This window comes from Hippocampus comes, unplaced genomic scaffold, assembly GCF_001891065.2.
Source record: "Hippocampus comes isolate QL1 unplaced genomic scaffold, H_comes_QL1_v1.1 scaffold132, whole genome shotgun sequence".
NCBI lineage: Eukaryota > Metazoa > Chordata > Actinopteri > Syngnathiformes > Syngnathidae > Hippocampus > Hippocampus comes.
Window position 1 is genome coordinate 2,129,745 of NW_017805467.1, and position 19,584 is coordinate 2,149,328.

A 19,584-nucleotide genomic window follows, 5' to 3' on the forward strand; every position below is an offset into this window, starting at 1 on the left:
CGGTGTGGAGCGGCTTGACTGCGCCGTAGCTGACGAAGACTCGAACAGGGCCGCAGAAGATTGGTGACTCACCGGGACGCCTGTCTGCGCACAAGGGGCCTCGTGGTTCACCCAAGAACTATGTGCTATGCTTCAAAGCTCACACCCTATAATTCAGCTACACCGGCAACCATTGCATTGCTTTACGTTTTATTTTCTACACTGACAGAAGTTGAGTAATGACTTAAAGTTTAAATGTTATGCTGTCGTTTTAATCGGGACGGTTGTAAATTCTCATTTGCTGCACAATTTCCCCATTTGTTTCATCTTGTTTGAAGTGTAGGTTTTCAGCCATTGAGCAATATAAGTAATAGAAGTACACTCTCCCAACTTGAGTTAAAAGTTCTGAGCAATATTGAAAATAAACCATTGAAGTACCACAGTGAACAGTTTGTTGTTGAATATTGTTTCAGGAGGAAAAGTGCACGAGTTAAAGTGCAGCCCCACAGTGTGACCACATAAAGAATTTAAACTGATGTGTGAGTTTTTTTTTTTTTACATGTTAGGGATTAACATGTACCGCTTTTGAGCTCTGCATTCTTCAACGTCTATCATTTTTTTTGTCCTGTCACCAGGCTGATCAGGCCATTTAACCTGCCAGTGTCTACATTGGGTCAGCGAAGGAACTCAAACGTTATTGGAACAAGAAGTTGATTTAAAACATAATTCAAGAGCTACTGTAATTCTTTGAGGGAATTTTAGTAGATAAGTTCTGCAGGGCAGCAAAAAATGACTCTTCCAACAAGATAACAAATACAGAATGTTAGTGATTTTAAAAAAATGTTTATATGTAGACAGTGGGCTTAGTTTTACATTTGGTGGATGTCGTTTTCATCCTATTTGTGGGGCCTTATTAAAGGTACACGCTTTTCTTTTCACAATGTGCCATGGAAAAATGTTAAGAAGCTTGTGTAAATAAATTTGAGCCCCATGAAACATGGCAAATACTACAAATGGAAGATATTTTCTTGGGCCCTTCTGTTATGGGCCCACAGAATTGTCACATTTCTCCACTTAGTGCTCCTACTAAAATGATTTAATTACAATCTATGTCCACTATGGTGGCTGGCAGGGGCAAGCATGCTGCTCACGGCCGAACGCTAGAAAATCAAAATGCCGGGAGAAAAGAGATGCAAACCAAAAACACCACAAAAACACTGAAAGGAAGAAATGCAAACAAGCAAACACCGCAAACAAAAACCAAACACACAAAGGCAAGAATGAAATGCTGTAATCACAGCAAGTGGAAGCAAACATCACAAAGCACCACACAAATGGTAGACACCACCCGCCCCCCCCCCACCCACACACACAAAAATGAAACGTGGGGTCCAAAACAAATCAGCTCAAAAACGATTAGAAAACTAATATTGCAAGTACACAACACTAAATGGATGTTCACGAGGCCAAGAGGGGGCACCACTGGACCAGTCCTGTGAGGCCAGATCCTCCCCATTTTCTTTGTGAAGTTTGCATGTTCTCCCCGTGCTTGTGTGGGTGTTCTCTGGGTACTCCGGTTTCCTCCCACATTCCAAAAACATGCATTCCAGGATAATGGAACACTCAAAATTGTCCCTAGGTGTGATTGAGTGCGAATGGTTGTTCGTCTTTGTGTGCCCTGCGATTGGCTGGCAACCAGTTCAAGGTGTCCCCCGCCTACTGCCCAAAGACAGCTGGGATGGGCTCCAGCACGCCCGCCACCCTCTTGAGGATAAAGCGGTTCAGAAAATGGATGGATTGAATGGGTTAATTGTTGTTGTTTTTGGGTTTGTTATGTTTGCTTCCACTTTGTCGCTGTCATTGCAGCACTTCTTTCTTTCATTGTTGTGTTTTTTTTCCATCTATGTGTTCATGTTTTTTTTGTTTATATCAATCCTGTGTTTGTAATGTTTGGCAGTTTGCAGCATTTCTTACTTGTAGTGTTTTTGTTTTGCAGTTGTGTGTTTTTTAGTTTGCATGTGTGTGCTTCTTTTTTTGTTTGGATCCTTAGTTGTTTGTTTGCAACATCCCTGTGTTTGCAGCATTTGGCTGTTTGCAGCTCATTTGGCCCCGTCATCCAGCATGGGCCTGGGCTTTTTCCCACATTTCCAAAACATGCTTGTTAATTGAAGACTTTATAGGTGTGAATGTGAGTGTTAATGGTTGTTGTCTAGATGTGGGCTGTGATTGACTGGCGCCCAGCCTAGGGTGGACCCGACCTCTTGTCCAAATCAGCTGAGCTCACGCATGACCTGAATTGAGGACAAGCGTCAAGCACTACATAAAATGGATGGTGGCTAGTGAAAAACAATGTTGAAGACACCGTTTTAGAACTACTTTGAAATCTGATGAATAAATTAGGGCACTCAATAATGAGTGTGTCAATATTTGTCATATTTTACAACTCCTGGAAATGTTTTTCCCCCCAAGTGTTGGGAGAAATGTGCTAATTCCGGCAATAATGTGATGTAAAAATTCCCCGTACATTAACCTTATCTTAAATAAATAGGTTCCATGTTTACAGACTGCATTTACCTGCATTGCCCAAGGACACACAAGACATGAGTGTGCGTATGGGTGGAGTTTTATTTCTTTTGGTATTTTCCTAGACTTTGTGGCGGTAGAATTCATTGTATTTACAGAGCACTTTTAAAGAACCACCACTGTAAACAAAGAATCTTAAAAAGAACTCTTAACATGTATCGGGAGCCAGTGAGGGGATGCAAGAGTAGGAGTTATGCTCCCTCTTGAGAGTACAGTACCTGTCAAGAGGCGAGCATCAGCATTTCATTTTAGTCCAATCTAAAAGTCACTGTCCAGTTTAAGACCTAAGTGCAAGACTGTTCGCTTCCTCTACAGGATGGGACCAAACACCATCACTTCTGTTTTCATTGAAATTCAAGAAATTAAGTGCCATCCAAGTCTTGGTTTCCTCTAAACAGGACAAAAGTGGCCTCAATGAGAAAGTGTTTTTTGCTGAGCAGGACGTAGTTCTGACAGTCATCTGCATAGCAGTGGAAGGAAATACCATATTTCCCTTGTACTCGGATATCTATCTATCACTGTATCAAAGAATTATTTAAGGTTGTTTTTATTGAGAACGGTTATTCTGGAGAAATAATTTGTTTTAGCTAAAATGAGAGCTTCTTTGTATTTCAGCAAGCTATTGCATCATGCCTAATGGAAGAGCTCAAATTTAGTCGCATGCAATTTGCACCCAAGCTTCCCACATAATTGTAGCAGTGTGCGGGTTTCATCTGGAAAGCACAGAGGAAGCCTCTCAGGACGAGGTTTAAGTCTTAAGGGTGCCAGGGAGTCAGAGGGCATTTAAGAAAACAGCATTAAAATAATTTGTGAGATTATCAATCCAACCAATATAAAACGGAAAGGAAGCAATTGCCAGAGGCAGTAACTCAGAGAGCGCAGTATTGGTTGAAGAACTAATATTGTGGCTGCTTTAGCTTTGACTGTCACCAGGACGATGCCAATGAGCCAAGACTTCACATTTTATAATAGTCAAAGATAGCAGTTAGATATATTAATACCATGACATTTGAGGTTGCTAACACTCAGGTTAGTGCCAAATGTAAAGTACCAGTATTACCAATTTTTGTGTCACTTCGTTTATTTGTGTAAAACCAGAAGAATCAGTTGTTGTCTGAAACCTCACGGTAAGTGGTTCAGACCGGAAATTTATATGAATATTAAAGTCACCCATAATTAGTATAAATTCAGAAAATTCATCTAAAAACCCACATTCACATTGTCCACGAGACGATGTGCAATTCTGATTGCTGAATGCAGCAAACAACTTTTCAACATCACTGAAATACAGCAAGGAATAAGACAAAGTATGTGCTTGTCTTATTGTGGCCACAAGAAACTGGACACTGCCCAGCAGCTGCATCCTTCTGCAAAACTTCATTTTCAGATACTGTGAAGGGCAGACAGGCCAAACTTGGCTCAAAAACTCCACACACATTCCTGATCATTCTTCACCTCTTAAGATTCATTTGGCTTGATCATCACCAACATTCTGATAGCATTTTGTCAGACAAATAATGGACACATTTCAAATTTGGCAATTTGTATTGACTGTTATCTGAGTCGACTACAAGAGAATATCCAATTTGGTTTTGTTGTCATTAAAAGAGACATTAGTTTCATTCATCCCTCTTCAAAAAGGACAATCAATTTTGTACTTTAAAACTTTGTAGAGGGGTTTTACGTGTTTCTGCCCAATAGGAATACAGTATTGTCATATAATATTTGTGACGATTAAAGATTCCTTTTTCGTTTTTTTGCCATGACAGTCTACATAAATTGGGTGCAGTGACAAACCAGATGAAGCAGTAGCAATAGCTGTGTTGCACATTAGACATGTATATGATTGGTCACCATTGGTGCTGTTCGAGTTATGGTAAATTTCCATTACATTTTGTGGAAAGTTAATGACAACCTGATTGGTACTTCTGAGTCGAAAGAAAACTGGCAGGAACAAGAAGGCGGTGAGCAGAGAGTGGATGCTTTGTCTGAGGCACGTGCAGATAAATTGGAATCCAAAGCAATAAACTTCAGGTGAAACTCCCAAAACGTGGGCAGTTGACATAGAACTGGCACAGAGGAAGAGAGGCACCACTGACATACCGCGACCACCTGTGAAGAAGTCATCGGTGCTGGCATCCTGTGGCTGCTTCTTCAGGGCCAGATAGAGTCTGATGGCCACGGAGAACGGTAGCATGACAGCAAAGACTGCATAGCCGGCCACGACAAAGGTTTGTGTGGATGGCTCGCTGGCTGACTGATCCTCTACCGTTCTATGGGATGAAGAAATCTCAGGGTATAGCGAAATGACTTGTGGACCTATTCCTCTTTTGCTGCTACTTTCAACATTGCTTCCCTACCATTTATACACTTTGGCAGAATGTCATGAAACATCTGTCATCACCATTCATTCATTTTCTGAGCCCCTTTATCCTCACGAGGGTCGCGGGGTGCTGGAGCCTATTGTTAATTTCACTTTACATTTGTGATGACTTTTGGTGAAATAAATATTTGCTTGCTCATCGTTTGTGGAGTCTGCTCTGTCATCCAGCCATTTACCAAACCATTAAAGAATTTGCCTGAACAAGAATTTGGTCAATAGATACTTTATTAATCCCTTGAGGGAAATTAAGATCTGCAGGACAAAGAAGATTAGTCCAGCGACCAGCTATTACAGTATGTTCTTTGGATCAAAACTTCTGTTTACACTCGCACAATTGACTTAATAGTGTGAACGTTTTCTTTTTCTTGTGCCTGGTTTTCATCATTTTGTTGCAGCTGCATCATAGGGACGCACTGTCGTTCTGTACACAAGCCCTGAAAAAGGAAAAAAAATAATTACTTAAAAACTACCCATCTACCAACTTATCTACCATCCATCCATGCTTCCATCCATGATTGTGGCAATAGTTATAATTATCTTTCGAACATCATCACTTACCCCGCGCTGTGAGTGGAAGACTGTTTGCTTCTTACCCAAGTCCCACCATAACAAACCCTCTTGAAGATCAGCTCTCATCATTGGTCCTGCACGTTGGGAGAAATGTGCTCATTTCCACAATAATGTGATGTAAAAATTCACCATGAAACTGGATTTAGCTTCCATAAACGGGCACCATATTTACACTCACTTTTGCCCAAAGACACACGAGACATGAGTGACAGAAGTCTGATGTGTGTGACCAAGCAAATGTTAGAAATAATCACATTGTCTTTATACTGGATGCTTACCCGTAGCATAGCTCATGAGGAGCCCAACTATGACAACCGAGCTTGTTGCCAGGGCACCAAAGTAGAGGTAAGAGATGGAGTACAAGTTATGCAGGCCCCTAGATTTTGGAAAAGATAGCCATAAATATCTTTGCTCTCAGGATGTCTTACGTCTTGATGTAGTGACATCGCAAGAAAAACTTCATGACAAAAAACCACAATTGCTTGTCGAGTATCACTGACTGTGGGTTGTCGGGTTGAGGTGGGGTTGAGGTGTCGTGTTGAGGCTGAGTGATGTTTCCAGGTTCACACTCAGTTGCATAATTAGGCAGCACGCCCATGGTCCTTGAACTGGGCGGGTAAAGAGTGGAACCAACAGCCAGCCACAGAGAGACACAGTATCCAGCTGCTATTCCTAGGAGTGTCCCCTGAAATGTCAAAATGTGCATTTGTACCTTTCGAATCAGAGTTTGTCAAATTTGAAATTCAACAAAAACATTTTGGGGAAAGTATGACTTTGATACGTCATAAATGATTCTTTGGGGTCTTACAAAGGAGGACACTTTTCAGTCTGCTCCCCTACCTTGTCTGCCTTTTCTGCTTGCTGACTAATGCTACATTTACATCGAATGCATTCTTCACGCAGGTTTGATTGATGTTTTTTGCTGCACTAATACAGTAGGTGCTTGAGTCACATGACATCAGAAGTGAATGGCGGATAATTTAATTAGGTGCCCTTATCAGCAGTAAGGAGAGAGAATGGAGCTGGGTAGCCGCATTTTTTTTGTTGATGGCTTCGCTTCACTGCGCAATGCTATAATATCCTGTGCTAAGCTCCATGTGCCATACATGAATCCACCCAGAAGGTATGTAACCATGAAAGCCACTGTTTTATTCAATCAACTCAGTGTACTTCTATTGTTAAGCTGTCATAATGATGAGCGGTGCGTCTGACATGTACAGCAGTGGACTCTTTCTCTCAGAAGTGACAAGGCTGTTTGGAGTCACTACAATGTGAGGGATCTGTTCCGCACACATACAAACACACACACACACACACACACACACACACATATATATTTTTGTATATGTATATATCTTTATCAGTTGTCCTATGGTGTCAAAATAAAAGTCCTAATAGGTGAACGATTGTGCAAATATTTTCAGAAGCTCCTTAATATTGTACAAAAACAAAACAAAAACCTCACCAGTCTATTTGACGCAGGAAAAAACATCCCCAAAATGAATACACCTAGTAATGGACCACTGACCACAGCCATGACTGTGAAGGACCCCTGAGGAGAGAGCACAGTCAGTGTGGACAAAACGTTGAACATGTGAAATTTGAAACAAATAGTCTCAGGTTTCCGCTTTAAATATCTCATAAAATAACACTGTGATTGTTCAATATGATCATAAAATAAAATAAAATGAAATCAAATAAGAGTGACTCAATTTGCAATATGGACAGATATATACATTTCAATGCAAATAACAACAGAAGACAATAAAAGTGCATATCTGTAAACAAAAATGAAAAAAGCAATTCTCTCAAATTCTGCCTTTGCTCATGTGCTAATTCTTTATAAAACACATTGGAAATCAATGGAGTGTTGCTTCATTTTTCACAGGTGATACGTTCCTACCCTGCTATGATAGGTGAATTTCCGCGAAGAAGAGGTTGACTTTTTTAATTATTTTGGGGGGATTTACACCTCTATTAAGCCATTACGACCCCCCGCCCAAACACACACACACACACACACACACACACACACACACACACACACACACACACACACAAAACGTATTTCCCACTCTTCTAAACACTTGTTACTCTTTAACATTTTAACGGGTGTGGGGGTGTGCTCTGCAAAATAAATGAATAAATGTTTGTCTGTCTCACTCTGCGGCATGGACCGCTGACATAAAACATGATCTGTACTGTACAGTTAATTAAGGTTAAAAATTTAATGAAGAGTCTGGAACAAAATGAGAAAAAATATTTTGAAATTACAATGAGCGGGAAGTCAACCAGCCCCACAGAACGGATTGTGTCGAAATTGGAGGGTGAAGATGCCATGTCCAAAATTGTTTACTTGATTTTTTTTTTTGTTGTTTTTTTACCTGAAGAACTCCCCAGTCCAGGAATGAGGCTAAAACGGCTACAATGATACAAGCAACTCCATACAGGAAGGCTTGAAAAGGAAAAAAAAAAAGAAGGAAGCCTCATTATTTTGGCCTTACTTAATGTGACACTTCGAGCAGTCTGCTAGGCTCACTCGGCCTATACATCATCAGCCTTGTACATTTTCAACAAATATGTGACTTGATAAATAGTAAATGAATGAATGATGCGTCGTATTCAACCTTACACAGTCCTTTGGAAATAAAGATCTGTTTCTTCTGGCTCACGTGGTGCAGATATTGTTGAAAGAGGTCCTCCATCGTTACTGCAGCCATTGCATTGATACTCGTGGAAACTGTGCTGCATAGGAGACGTTGTGGAGAAGGGAAAGTCTTTCTTCATTTCATTCTTTTTTTTCATCATTACAGATAAAGTTGAAAAACATTTCTGAGTAGAATTACTCTGAACTGGTTGAGATGGACTGCTGTGTTCGACCAGTATTTCCCAACCAGTTTATATACTGCATATCTTTGCTCCTCTATGAATGCCAGTGACTAATAGTGTCAGGCAGTACAATGACGTACTCTTCCATCAGATGTCAGAAGCTAAAATCAATCTGTTTATCCACCTTTTGTAAATACTTGTCGCTAATTACGTGTTGTATCATTAACAGAGTTGTTTGTGTTTACTTATGACTTCATTCTCCTTTTCTGTAAACATAAGGCTGCATCTGTTTGCTTCCATCTAGTCCTATCCAGTCTAGTATGTTGTGTCTAGCACCAAGTAACGTTTGCTGACTTCAGTATTGAGGTCACAGTTCTCTGCCAGGATGTTTTTGGTCTCACTGGTTTCCTCTCTCCAAGCTGGGGTCCATCTGAATGCTAATTTAGATGACAGTTCTGGTAGATTCTGAGAACATATTTGCGTCATCATGGACACAGATGTTTAATTTCTAGTAACATCATTTAAAAAAAAAGTTGTTTTTTTTTGGGCGGGGGGTACATAAAATTTCTTAACTAGCTGACATTTTCAGGTGTGACTTTGTCAAAATGTGGTCTCTAAATTAAGAGTTGTTATCCCCGCATTTGACAACCTACCTGGTGGGCCAGGTGACTCGCTGCGGTAGAGCCTTCAAAGCCACGGAAGCACACAAGCCTCCACCCACGACATGGGGAAATATTTGTTTTTCTAGTAGTTGTGTGTTTTACTTCCTGTCAATCGTTTGATGATACCTTCATATTTCCTGCATAATTTCCTTTTATATCGAATTTTTCAGAAATTATATGAGATTATTTTCAATACCTCAGAGTGCCGCTGTATGCACAGGCCAGGAAAAGACCTGGAAAGCCAGTATAGCTCTTGAATATATCCAGCACAAAGTAGGGCATATACTGCATCATAAAAACAAGGAGAGAGAAAAAGTGTTTGTGTCATGTAACTAACTTTTACTGTATTTTCACAGTGGCTATATCTATCAGTTCTTCTCAGAATTGCTGTATATGGAGTAACTTCAAATAACCTGAAGCACTTGGTAACCACCAACGAACCACTTAATGGCATATGTCTATTTGTCTTTCCATCACACTTTATTGTCAATTTAACAGGGGCAGAAAGAAAAACAAATGCTATGACCAAAAACACAGCGAAAAGCAGCATTCAACTTACAAGATCGTGGGAAGACACTTTGCCAGACTTCAGTGGATCACACTTGCTATAATAAGCAAACATGACGATGCCGCAGACAACTGCGCTTCCCACAATTAGGCACAAACCTACTTGGTTGACAAATATTGCCCTGCAAGAAAAAGTCATTATGGCAACATTCACATTCGCCAGGTTTACACAGAGCTTCGTATTCTGATTAGAATCTGGTTAGAAGCCCACACAGATTGAAAGTTCTCCATACGGTATAAACACCGCAATCTAAATAAATGGGCCTAAACCAAATGGAATTTTATTCAGATTCACAGGGGTGGAATATTTCTTTTGGCAATCTGATGTAAAATAAATTTCCCCCCACCTAAACGGTCAATAGAAACATTATCAGGCTGCGCCCTATCTGCAAATGCACTGTCCTGATATAAAGTGATGTCATTATTGACCAATTTGAAGGCTTCCAAACACGACATGGAGAAATTGTCTTCAACAAAGAGCTTGTTTTTCATTCTCAAAGAACTAAGAATTATCACACACTGAGAGAGAAGGAGAACAAGGAGTATTGAGCTATGATTGAAAAAGTCCAGGAAAAATTCTCCAAAGCCAGAATAAATTGTCATGAGATACCCCTTTGGTGTTCAATACCGTTTATTTTCTATGTTTCCTGCTGAAGGTGGCCCAATCAGTAATTATTTTTGGCGCAAGTACTTTTTCCACACAGGGCCAAGTCGCTTTGAACATCCCCCCCAACCCCGTTTAAAAACTGCATTTTATGTGGACTTGGGTTATTGTCTGATATTTACATTTGTTTGATTATCTTTAACAATGAAATGGGAAAAATATGCAAATACTGAGAAGGGGGAAATCATTTCTCATAGTACTGCATGTCTGTCTTCTTTATACAAACACAAACATAAATCCCGTGATGTTTACAATATACAAATGCGCACATCACACATCTGTAAAATGATGTTCTGATTAAATGTTACATGGAACATGTAAATAACAGATCAGGTTAGAAGTAAACAGGTGACCTGAGCTCCTAGGTCTCGGAATTAGGCTGGCTATTCAGTCATATTCAATTCAAATTTTCCCTGTGTGTGTGTGTGTGTGTGTGTGTGTGTGTGTGTGTGTGTGTGTGTGTGTGTGTGTGTGTGTGTGTGTGTGTGTGTGAGGGAGGGGGATTGTGGGGGGTATTTTCGATTGGTACAATGAAACAGTATGATTCAACATTAAGAAAATATTGTGCTGACCGTGTGATTTTTTTTTTAAGGACTGAAAGAAAAAGTAAGCTTATTATTTTCCGCAACATACGCCACAATCGCTTTAATCTGACATATGAGGTACATAATATCTCAGATACTTCACACACTTGTGTCTGTTTTTTGTAACATAGCTCCCATGAACACTGCTGGTTAACACATGGATGATTGAGTCTGCAAATGGTTGGAATAAGCATCGACATTAACGGAACTACTCACCACTGGGCCTCCCTCTCGGTTCTGCAGGAGATGTAGCGTTGGACTTGAGCTTGGTTTATTCCATACATGGATAGCCACAAAAGTGAAGCTCCAAAAGTCAAGCTCCAGAAGGTGTAACGTCGTCGTGGGTCAAAGTCAAAACTGAACAAACATCCAAGGATAGTCCCTTCAACTGTAATTATTTCATTTGTACAGCTCCGTGTAAAATACCACGTCTACAATTACCCAACTGATCTTTTGCTTTGTACTGATTAATGCAAACGGCTCGCAGGTGAATACAGACTTTGAAAATAACAAGTTTGCTCAAATAAGCTTGAGCTGCTATTATTAATAACTAATGATATTCATTTATGTGAAGACAAGGAGCTTGTTTACGATTTCTCAATAATTTGCAAACAGGGAAATATCAGATGCAACACATTGTTTTCTTGAATCTTTGCCAGTGTTTACATTTTCAAATACTGTAATCACTTCAACAACATTCTGAGAAAAGAATCTCCCATCACTGGTGGGCTATTCACGTGGTGCTTGGCGGTTAACTGGTGTCCGCAGGTACCACGTTGGTGACTTCATCTTGAGTGATTACAAAAACACCTAAACAATAATTAAGCAATATCACATGTGAAAAAGTGATGTTCTACTCACTGAGCTCTTTGAAACTGATTCAGTTCCTGGTTCGATCAAGTAAAAGCAGATGTTTGCAAATGCCTCATTTTTGATTCAACACAAGAGATAATCAGTCTGTAGTCCTAAAGGACTACAGGAATCACAGAATGTACGCCTGAGAGGCTGAAATCAGAACATTTGGGCAATTTTAAGTAAAAAAAAAAAAAGACTCCAAAATATTACTCAATAATTTACATAATTGTTGATTGACGTGATAATCAATTAGTTGTTGATTAATCGCTAAATATTTGCACCTGTGAAATTTTGACTTTTTTTTTCAGTTTTCAATGCATTAGTTCTTTTGAAAGGATAAACGATGGACCTGCACAAGTGGCACGTGTTCTATTTCCAAAATCTGAAACGAAACCAGAAAAAGCGATGATGCCTAGCCGTAGAATAACTCTGCACTGCAAATGCCCATCCAAATTGCTTTTCGTAACAGCAGCAGTCGGCGTGGGCCTCAGCAAAAGATCAGCTGGCTCTATCTTCATACAAAGGAACACACTTTGACGAATGAGGTTGTTCTCACGTACTCGTCAAAATTAAGCCGCGATCCATTGTTGGCAATTTCCAGCACTGCCGCGGGACCACCCACCAGAACTGTGCCGTGGATATAAATTGCCACAAAGCCTGAAAACATGACAACAATCTGGAAAACATCTGTCCAGATCACGGCTTTTATGCCTCCCTGGAACAGACCAATAATACAGGAGATACTTAGACACGTTGGGATATCTTGAGACATATGTATTGAGTGACTACATGAGTGCAGTATTTCCCAACCTTTAGTGGGCATTGATGGGAATGACTAGATTAGTGGACATGCTTCATGACTTTACCAGAGTTGTGTACAGTGTGCAGATGATTCCAGAAGAGAAGAGAGACAGCCACATATTGAGCCCAGTTGCTGTGAAGGAAAATACAGAGGAGGCACGTTGGGGGTGGAAGCCACTAATTGGCAATATAAGGCACATAAAAATGATTACGGTCACTCAAACAGATGAAACTCATGTTCATAACTTTTAAACAACTACATGTCATTTTAAGTTGCTAGTTTGTTGGGTTTCTTTTTTTTTGACCTACAACAAAGTTCTTTGGTGTTAACCAGATCAACTGTCTTTCCAAAGTATGAATAACAAAATCCCGTGAAATGGTTTGGAGTCATGTGAGCAGGTCATCTCACCCACCTTGGTTGAGGATCAATGCTGGTGCATAAATGACCACCCCCGTGTACAGCAGCTTGACAAAGCAAATAAATAATACAGAAACACAGCAAGACACATTTTATTATTTGATATATTCTATTCCACTGTATTTTTATGGTATGATAATTTCAACCTTTCTTCAGTGAAAGTTAAACCTTTAGTGTTGATATGACTTCCGTGAATATTAATTTTGTACGACTAAGACATCCTTTTTTTCCCAGTCTTTAACAAGCCGCAGTACTGAAATACGACACTCAGAATCAGATATTACCTGTTCTCATGATAACTTCTTAGTTTAATAGTTTTTTTTTTTTTTAAATCACTGAAGGGATTTACTTTCTGGTTTCTACCGAGAGTTACAGCTCCGCTTGCTTAAAAAAAAACTGCTTTTCTGCAATTTTGTTAATTCAACCACCAATTGTTTAAGCTAATTCAAGACAATTTGTACTTTTTTATGTTTGACTAATTATCCAGCATCACGAATATGCTACTGTCAATATTTGTGCATGAGATGATGTGTAAATTTTCATTTGCTGAGAGAGGTAAACAAGTTTTGAACATCACTGATGTACGGCAAGGAATAAGATCAGGTGTGTGCTTGTCTTACTGTGGCCACAAGAAACTGGACGCTCCCCAGCAGCTGCATCCCTCTGCCAAACCTCATCTTCAGATACTGTGACGAGCAGACAGGCCACACTTATAACATTCCTGATACATCTTCACTTCATATTCATTTGGTTTGATCATCACCAATAGTCTTTTCAACATTTTTCCAGACAAATACTTGACATACAGTTAGGACAAGAATTTGTCTCCCTTGAGGCACTTTGTAGTTCAAATTTGGCACAAGACAATAAAACGGGTCAACAAATGTTTTAATTACAGTATTATTATTATTATTTTTTTTTAAACAGAAACTTTCCTGAGTGATTTTTTTCACTGATCCGAAATTTGCCCTTGTTTTTTAAATAACATTAATAAAAAGAATAATAATATCCAATAACATCTAATATGTAATATAGCAGTACATTTCGCAATATTTATTCATTAAGGGTTAGGTTCAGCAACAGGTGAAGGGTTTTTTTGGGGGTTTTTTTTGGAACCATCAAAGCAATAACTTACGTAAGGTAAAATCCGCATTGCCTTTACGGGTCAAATTTTAAAACAAAGAATGTAAATTACAAAAACCCGATGAGCTCCCAAATACATTTTTAAAATCAGCATCAAATATATGTTTAGGTACACATAGAGCCATCTCTGATTAAGATTTTATATCAAGTTAACAATATGTTATTTAATCTATTAATACGAACAACAGTTTTCCTCTGCTCGATTAGTTTCGATACGTGGTCATCTTATGGCCGCCTTTCTTCTTTGTGTTTGCTCTGTTAAAATTCAGCGGGAAAGAAATGTGCTGTGTTTGGCACATTTTATGGGGGGATGGCAACCAAAGCTTTCACGCACACTGCAAATACATTTCTGGGTTTTCAGGGACATAGCGACACATCCACACAGGTATCAGTCTGGCAGCTGTGAGGTCGTGGCCATGGAATTACATATGAATGAAATAACAATGTCGCTTACTTGCGAGAAGTGAAGCCACTGGCAGCCGTCATTATACGTTGCCACGAAGGGCTAAGCGCATCTAACTTGGATACGTTGATTTTTCTATGGCATTTTCATATTATTGTAAGCTTTTGTTAATTTGTCAATTATTATCATTTTATATTTGAGCATTATATTCTTTTATGTTACAGTTACCTAAATTATATTCTGTTTAATAATTGCTGAAACATTCTTATGTTGCTTGCATCTGATTGGCTAAGAAAAGCAGGAAGTGTTTTCGTTACCGGAATGAGGTGTGTTCATTCGGGAGTTGCGGAGGTGCAGACGTTGAAAAATAAAAGCTAAGTTCAAACAAAGTCCATCTTTCCTTTTTGCCCATTCCTAACTAGAGACATCCATTCAAAACATACGAACCCCTCAACTTATATTATTGTCTGTCTCTATGGCAAAAATGCCAGAGTGTGTGGTGTAAAGTTGTACAAAAAAGTCTGGGAGAAGCGTGAAATGCACATTTAATCGATAAAAATAAATGTCCTCTTATTAGGTATCACTGAGTGCGACTCAAAGATTCAACTGCGTCATGTTGTCAGAAACCATCAACAATTAAACAAAAGCAAAGCCCATCAAGATAAAATTTGTTGCAAAATGGAAACCTAACTTCGGTAAATTCCGATTAACGATGCTGAGATAATCTACTCTGAATGGTCAATGCAATCGCAAAGAATGGGGTTTGTTCTTTGAGAGTTTCTCATTACTCCATCCAATAAGGACCATGTTATGAAACAAATTTTATTGTGAAAGGGTTCGCGGTTCACCTTTCTCGACCAAAAGCAAGCGCTGAGAGCTGAAGGGTCACTCTGACCTGTGCCAGTCATGCTTATCACAATGTTTACAAAGTTGTCATGGATAGACAGACTCAAAACAGGCAGGACAGCGGATCTCTGGGACCGGAGTTGCCTAGCCTTGACCTGCAGGTATGTCATGATGAATCCTTATGGGATTTATTGTGGAACACTTACTCAAGCACCCTGATACGGCTCCTTGGTCTGAAAAGTGCTCATGTGCATGTCGTCACTGATGTGAAAGTCAAGCATGACATGGTATGACCTCTGGCAAGAGCAAAGTATGATGTTGAGAGGTATTGTTTTCATTCTCATTTGTTCATATGTCTGTTGCGCAAAAATGACAATTTTATTTTTAAACTTAAAACTGTGAGCTGAGCTAGAGCAGTAATGTAATGCAATGCAAGATAAACAATGTGCCACACGTTTTTTGTTTTACGCTGTTACAGTCAACACCAATTGAGGCCAAAATGGAGCAAAGACTAACCATATTCAGAAAAAAAAACGTTGCACATCAGATAGACATGTTTATAACAACAACAACAATAATAATGATAATCATCTATCCATCCATCCATTTTTGAATCTGCTTATCCTCACAAGGGTCGCAGGCGTGCTGGAGCCCAGCTGTCTTTGTGCAGTAGCCTGGGTACACCCTAAACTGGCTGCCAGCCAGTCGCAGGGCACACATGGGCAAACAACCATTCGCGCTCACAATTACGCCTGGGGACAATTTAGAGTGTGCCATTAACCTGCCATGCGCGTTTTTGGAATGTTGGGAGAAAACCGGTGTACCCGGAGAAAGTCCACGCAGGCACCCCCAAATTATTATAAGAATATACTGCTCAAAATAATAAAGGGAATATTTAAACAGCACAATGTAAATCCAAGTGTTCCGTTTATTTTTTTGAGGAGTTTACATTTAATTTGCATTGCACTGTTCAAAGTATGTACACAAAAACGGGGTACGGTACAGATGTAGGATATTAAAAAAAACACATTTAATTTGTGAATGAAAATGACACTGAAAAAGCTCAGTTTCTTCACTTTGGCTGCTATGCAAGGTATACTGAATTAAATTTCATTCAGAGAGAAGTCAATTCCAACCTGGTTGATGCTTGTGATGCCAAGTCGAAAGAAAACTGGCAGGAACAAGTAAGCAGTCAGCAGAGAGTTGATGCTTTGTCCAAGGCACATGTAGAGAAATTTGAATCCAAAGTGATAAGCTTCAGACGGAACTCCCAAAACCTGGACAGCTGACATAAAGCTGGCACAGAGGGAGAGCCCGACGGGTACCGCTGACATTCCGCGACCGCCTGTGAAGAAGTCATCGGTGCTGGCATCCTGTGGCTGCTTCTTCAGGGCCTGATAGAGTCCTATGGCCATGGAGAACAGGAGCATGCCAGCAAAGACTGCATAGTCGGCTACGGCAAAGGTCTGTGTGGACGGCTCACTGGCTGACTGACCCTCCATCGTTCTATGGGACAAAGGACTCTCACCTTAGAACCTAAAGTGGCGTGTGGACTTGTCTCCTTCCTCTTTTGCTCCTACCTTAACATTGCATCAGGGATATTAATGATCAGCATTTACATAAGGTCCACCGCCCAGAGCAGGGGTGTCAAACACATGGCCTGCAGGCCAGAACCGGCCCGTCAGGGTGTCTAATCACGGGGATTGTTCTGCCTTTCAGACAAGTGTGAGTTCATTTACAAAATACAGACGCTTAATTTAAGAAGTGTGGGAACTTTTGTTGGGACATGCATATTCTGTAGCTGAGAAGGGTGAGGACACAGATAGGAATGCCCGAGAGAGATAAATGATCACTTCCAATCCATGTATGTTGTCAGAAATTTTGTGTAACACCTGGAATTACCGTATTGGCCCGAATATAAGACGGTGTTTTTTGCATTGAAATAAAAGACTGTAAAAGTGGGGGTCGTCTTATATTCAGGGTCTAGACATTATACCCATTCACGGCGCTAGATGGCGCCAGATATCATTGAAGCGAATGCTGAACTTGACTCCCCAGGCCAAAGCGAACCCCTGTCACGAAGAATAAAAATAAAAATAGCGGGAGCACAAAGAAGAAAAATAAAAAATAGTGGTAAGAAGGAAAAGAGAAGGAAATAATAGAAGAGGTAACAGAAAATGGAGAAACGTAGCGACAATCTGGAGAAAAGTGGGTCGAAGATCGGCCAGATTAACCGGCAGCTGAGGAGAAGTTATGATGTAAACTTCAAGAGGATGGTGATAAATGAGGCAGAGTCTTCGAACAATTTTGTTGTTTTATCACAATAATTGGTTTATTTATATTTCAAAAACCAGAAGCCATTCACTTTAGTTACATATTTAAATGTTCAGATATTAAGATTTGAATGAGGCAAAATAACATGCTTTTTCTCTCAAATATATTGTTCTAATCATTTGTTTCAGATGTACTGAAATTATTTTCTGTATAAAAATTAATTTGGTGTTCAAAAAGTATTTTTTTCAAACTTGAGTCTTGAAAAAGAGGGGGTCGTCTTATAATCAGGGCCGTCTTATATTCGGGCCAACACGGTATTCAAAGTTGACTTTGTAAAGTTACTTGGGACATGTTTAATAAAATGTTTTAGTGTACAGGCTAATTTGATGCATTCTTATTGTTGGAGATGGTTAGCTAACTGTTCTTGCTATATACATATATATATATATATATATATATATATAAAATACTGGAACTAGAACTTTTTGTACTCTGCAAAGATTTTTCAAAAGTAATTTTTAAATTTATATCACAGAAAAACAAGTTGTTATGAACTGTTAAAATGTTTGAGAGGTTACTGTTTCAGGTAAATTGCAGCAAAAGTCAGTGACATTGAAACAGAAGTGCAACACGCTCCAAAAAAATTGCTCATCTAATCTTCTTTCCTATTGAGCTACAGAATCCAGGGCCAATAATTTTTTTTTGATATCATTGTATACTTTGATAGGCTCCCATGTAAGAAATGTAAAATAAATAAATCAAAGATCATTCCAAAGACTCACCGTTTGTAGGTGACAGATAATGGAGTCTGTCATTTGGAATGTGTGATGGTCTGAACAGCAGCTCTTCTGCAGCAGGCACAAATATGTCGATGCACTTTAGGTGTGCTCTCAATGTTTGCACTGTACTGTACTACTGTATGTCCTTGAAGGGGAGAGGCTGATTAACTCCTTGTATAACCAAGCTGAGGATGGAGTGACTTCGATAATCTTGTGGCTTGTCCATAACACTATGAAACAAATGCGAAACCCACAGTATCTCAACACATGCTATTCCTGAATGTGTCAACAAGTGTAGAATATTCAGAAATGACATTGAAATTTTTAAATGATATACAGTACGGCACATAAAAAAGCTAATTTGTCTGTGTAATAATAATAATACTGTAATAATAATGCATCAGATTTATACAGCGCTTTTCGATAACATACTCAAAGGGCACACACTTCGTACACATTATTCGTGCACTCGCATATTCACACTCTGGGGATTGAAAACTACCAGTACGTATGTAGCCACAGTTGCCCTGGGGTAGGCTGGCAGAAGTGCTGCTAGTGTGCGACTATGGCCCTTCCAACCACCGCCAAATATTCACCCCGAACTGTACACTGGTCTGAGCGGCACTGGAGGTGAAGTGTCTTGCCCAAGGACACAACAACACATGACTCTGACAGAGCAGGAATCAAACAGCGGACCATTTGGTAATCAAATGGACCCACTCTCTCCCTGAGTCACAGCAACCTTGCCCTGGTGATGTTTTATCCAAAAAAAAAAAAAAAAAGTCTGTGCATGATTAACATAAATGTATTCATAGTATTACAGTATTTAGTTTTCTGGTCTGTTGGTTTGTTCTCACCAAGTGACTTATTATACATTTTGGTCAGTGGCGGGCCGTGCATTTCAACCTTAGGCCTTCAGTGACGTCACATACATACACAATATAGGCTCGTCAAGCAGCACTTAATTTCAGGAGCATTTAAAACCATCAAGTATGTATTCCCAATTAAGAGCAGGAAACTAAATTTACAGATATTGTCAAAAATAAAAAGATGATTTAAAAATACGAAATAAAATGCCACCCAAATTACGCTGTGTGATCTTAAACAAGTCTGTCCAATAAATTGCGCAATGTCGCAGTTTCATATAAGACACCAACCAAACAATAACAAAACAAACTATTCTTTGAAAATAAACAGATCATTTGCATTTTGAAAATCGGCGATACAACAGCAAATAACTGAAA

At 39.5% G+C, this 19,584-nt stretch overlaps 1 protein-coding gene and 1 long non-coding RNA gene across 3 annotated transcripts in view; one reads left to right on the forward strand and one right to left on the reverse strand.

Annotated features, from left to right (window-relative positions):
• The window catches only part of LOC109519013 (uncharacterized), a 20,037-nt gene extending 10,457 nt beyond the window's left edge, over positions 1–9,580 (forward strand). Inside the window, exon 3 of the long non-coding RNA XR_002168862.1 lies at positions 9,505–9,580. This is a non-coding gene — a long non-coding RNA (uncharacterized LOC109519013). The remainder of the gene's footprint in view (positions 1–9,504) is intronic.
• The window catches only part of slc5a5 (solute carrier family 5 member 5), a 21,053-nt gene continuing 6,498 nt past the window's right edge, over positions 5,030–19,584 (reverse strand). The window contains exons 1-16 of one of the 2 annotated variants that reach the window (XM_019875240.1): positions 18,344–19,107; positions 16,424–16,793; positions 13,516–13,581; positions 12,891–12,942; positions 12,543–12,610; positions 12,237–12,391; positions 11,038–11,178; positions 9,566–9,695; positions 9,203–9,291; positions 8,148–8,260; positions 7,900–7,970; positions 6,981–7,067; positions 6,016–6,200; positions 5,794–5,891; positions 5,504–5,589; positions 5,031–5,379 (exon numbers count right to left, since the gene is read on the reverse strand). In XM_019875240.1, coding sequence (XP_019730799.1) covers positions 5,266–5,379; positions 5,504–5,589; positions 5,794–5,891; positions 6,016–6,200; positions 6,981–7,067; positions 7,900–7,970; positions 8,148–8,260; positions 9,203–9,291; positions 9,566–9,695; positions 11,038–11,178; positions 12,237–12,391; positions 12,543–12,610; positions 12,891–12,942; positions 13,516–13,581; positions 16,424–16,789 — 1,821 coding nt within the window. In that variant the 5' untranslated portion in view covers positions 16,790–16,793; positions 18,344–19,107 and the 3' untranslated portion in view covers positions 5,031–5,265. Of the gene's footprint in view, positions 5,380–5,503; positions 5,590–5,793; positions 5,892–6,015; positions 6,201–6,980; positions 7,068–7,899; positions 7,971–8,147; positions 8,261–9,202; positions 9,292–9,565; positions 9,696–11,037; positions 11,179–12,236; positions 12,392–12,542; positions 12,611–12,890; positions 12,943–13,515; positions 13,582–16,423; positions 16,794–18,343; positions 19,108–19,584 lie in introns of those variants that run through there. The other variant, XM_019875239.1, reaches the window with a different exon arrangement.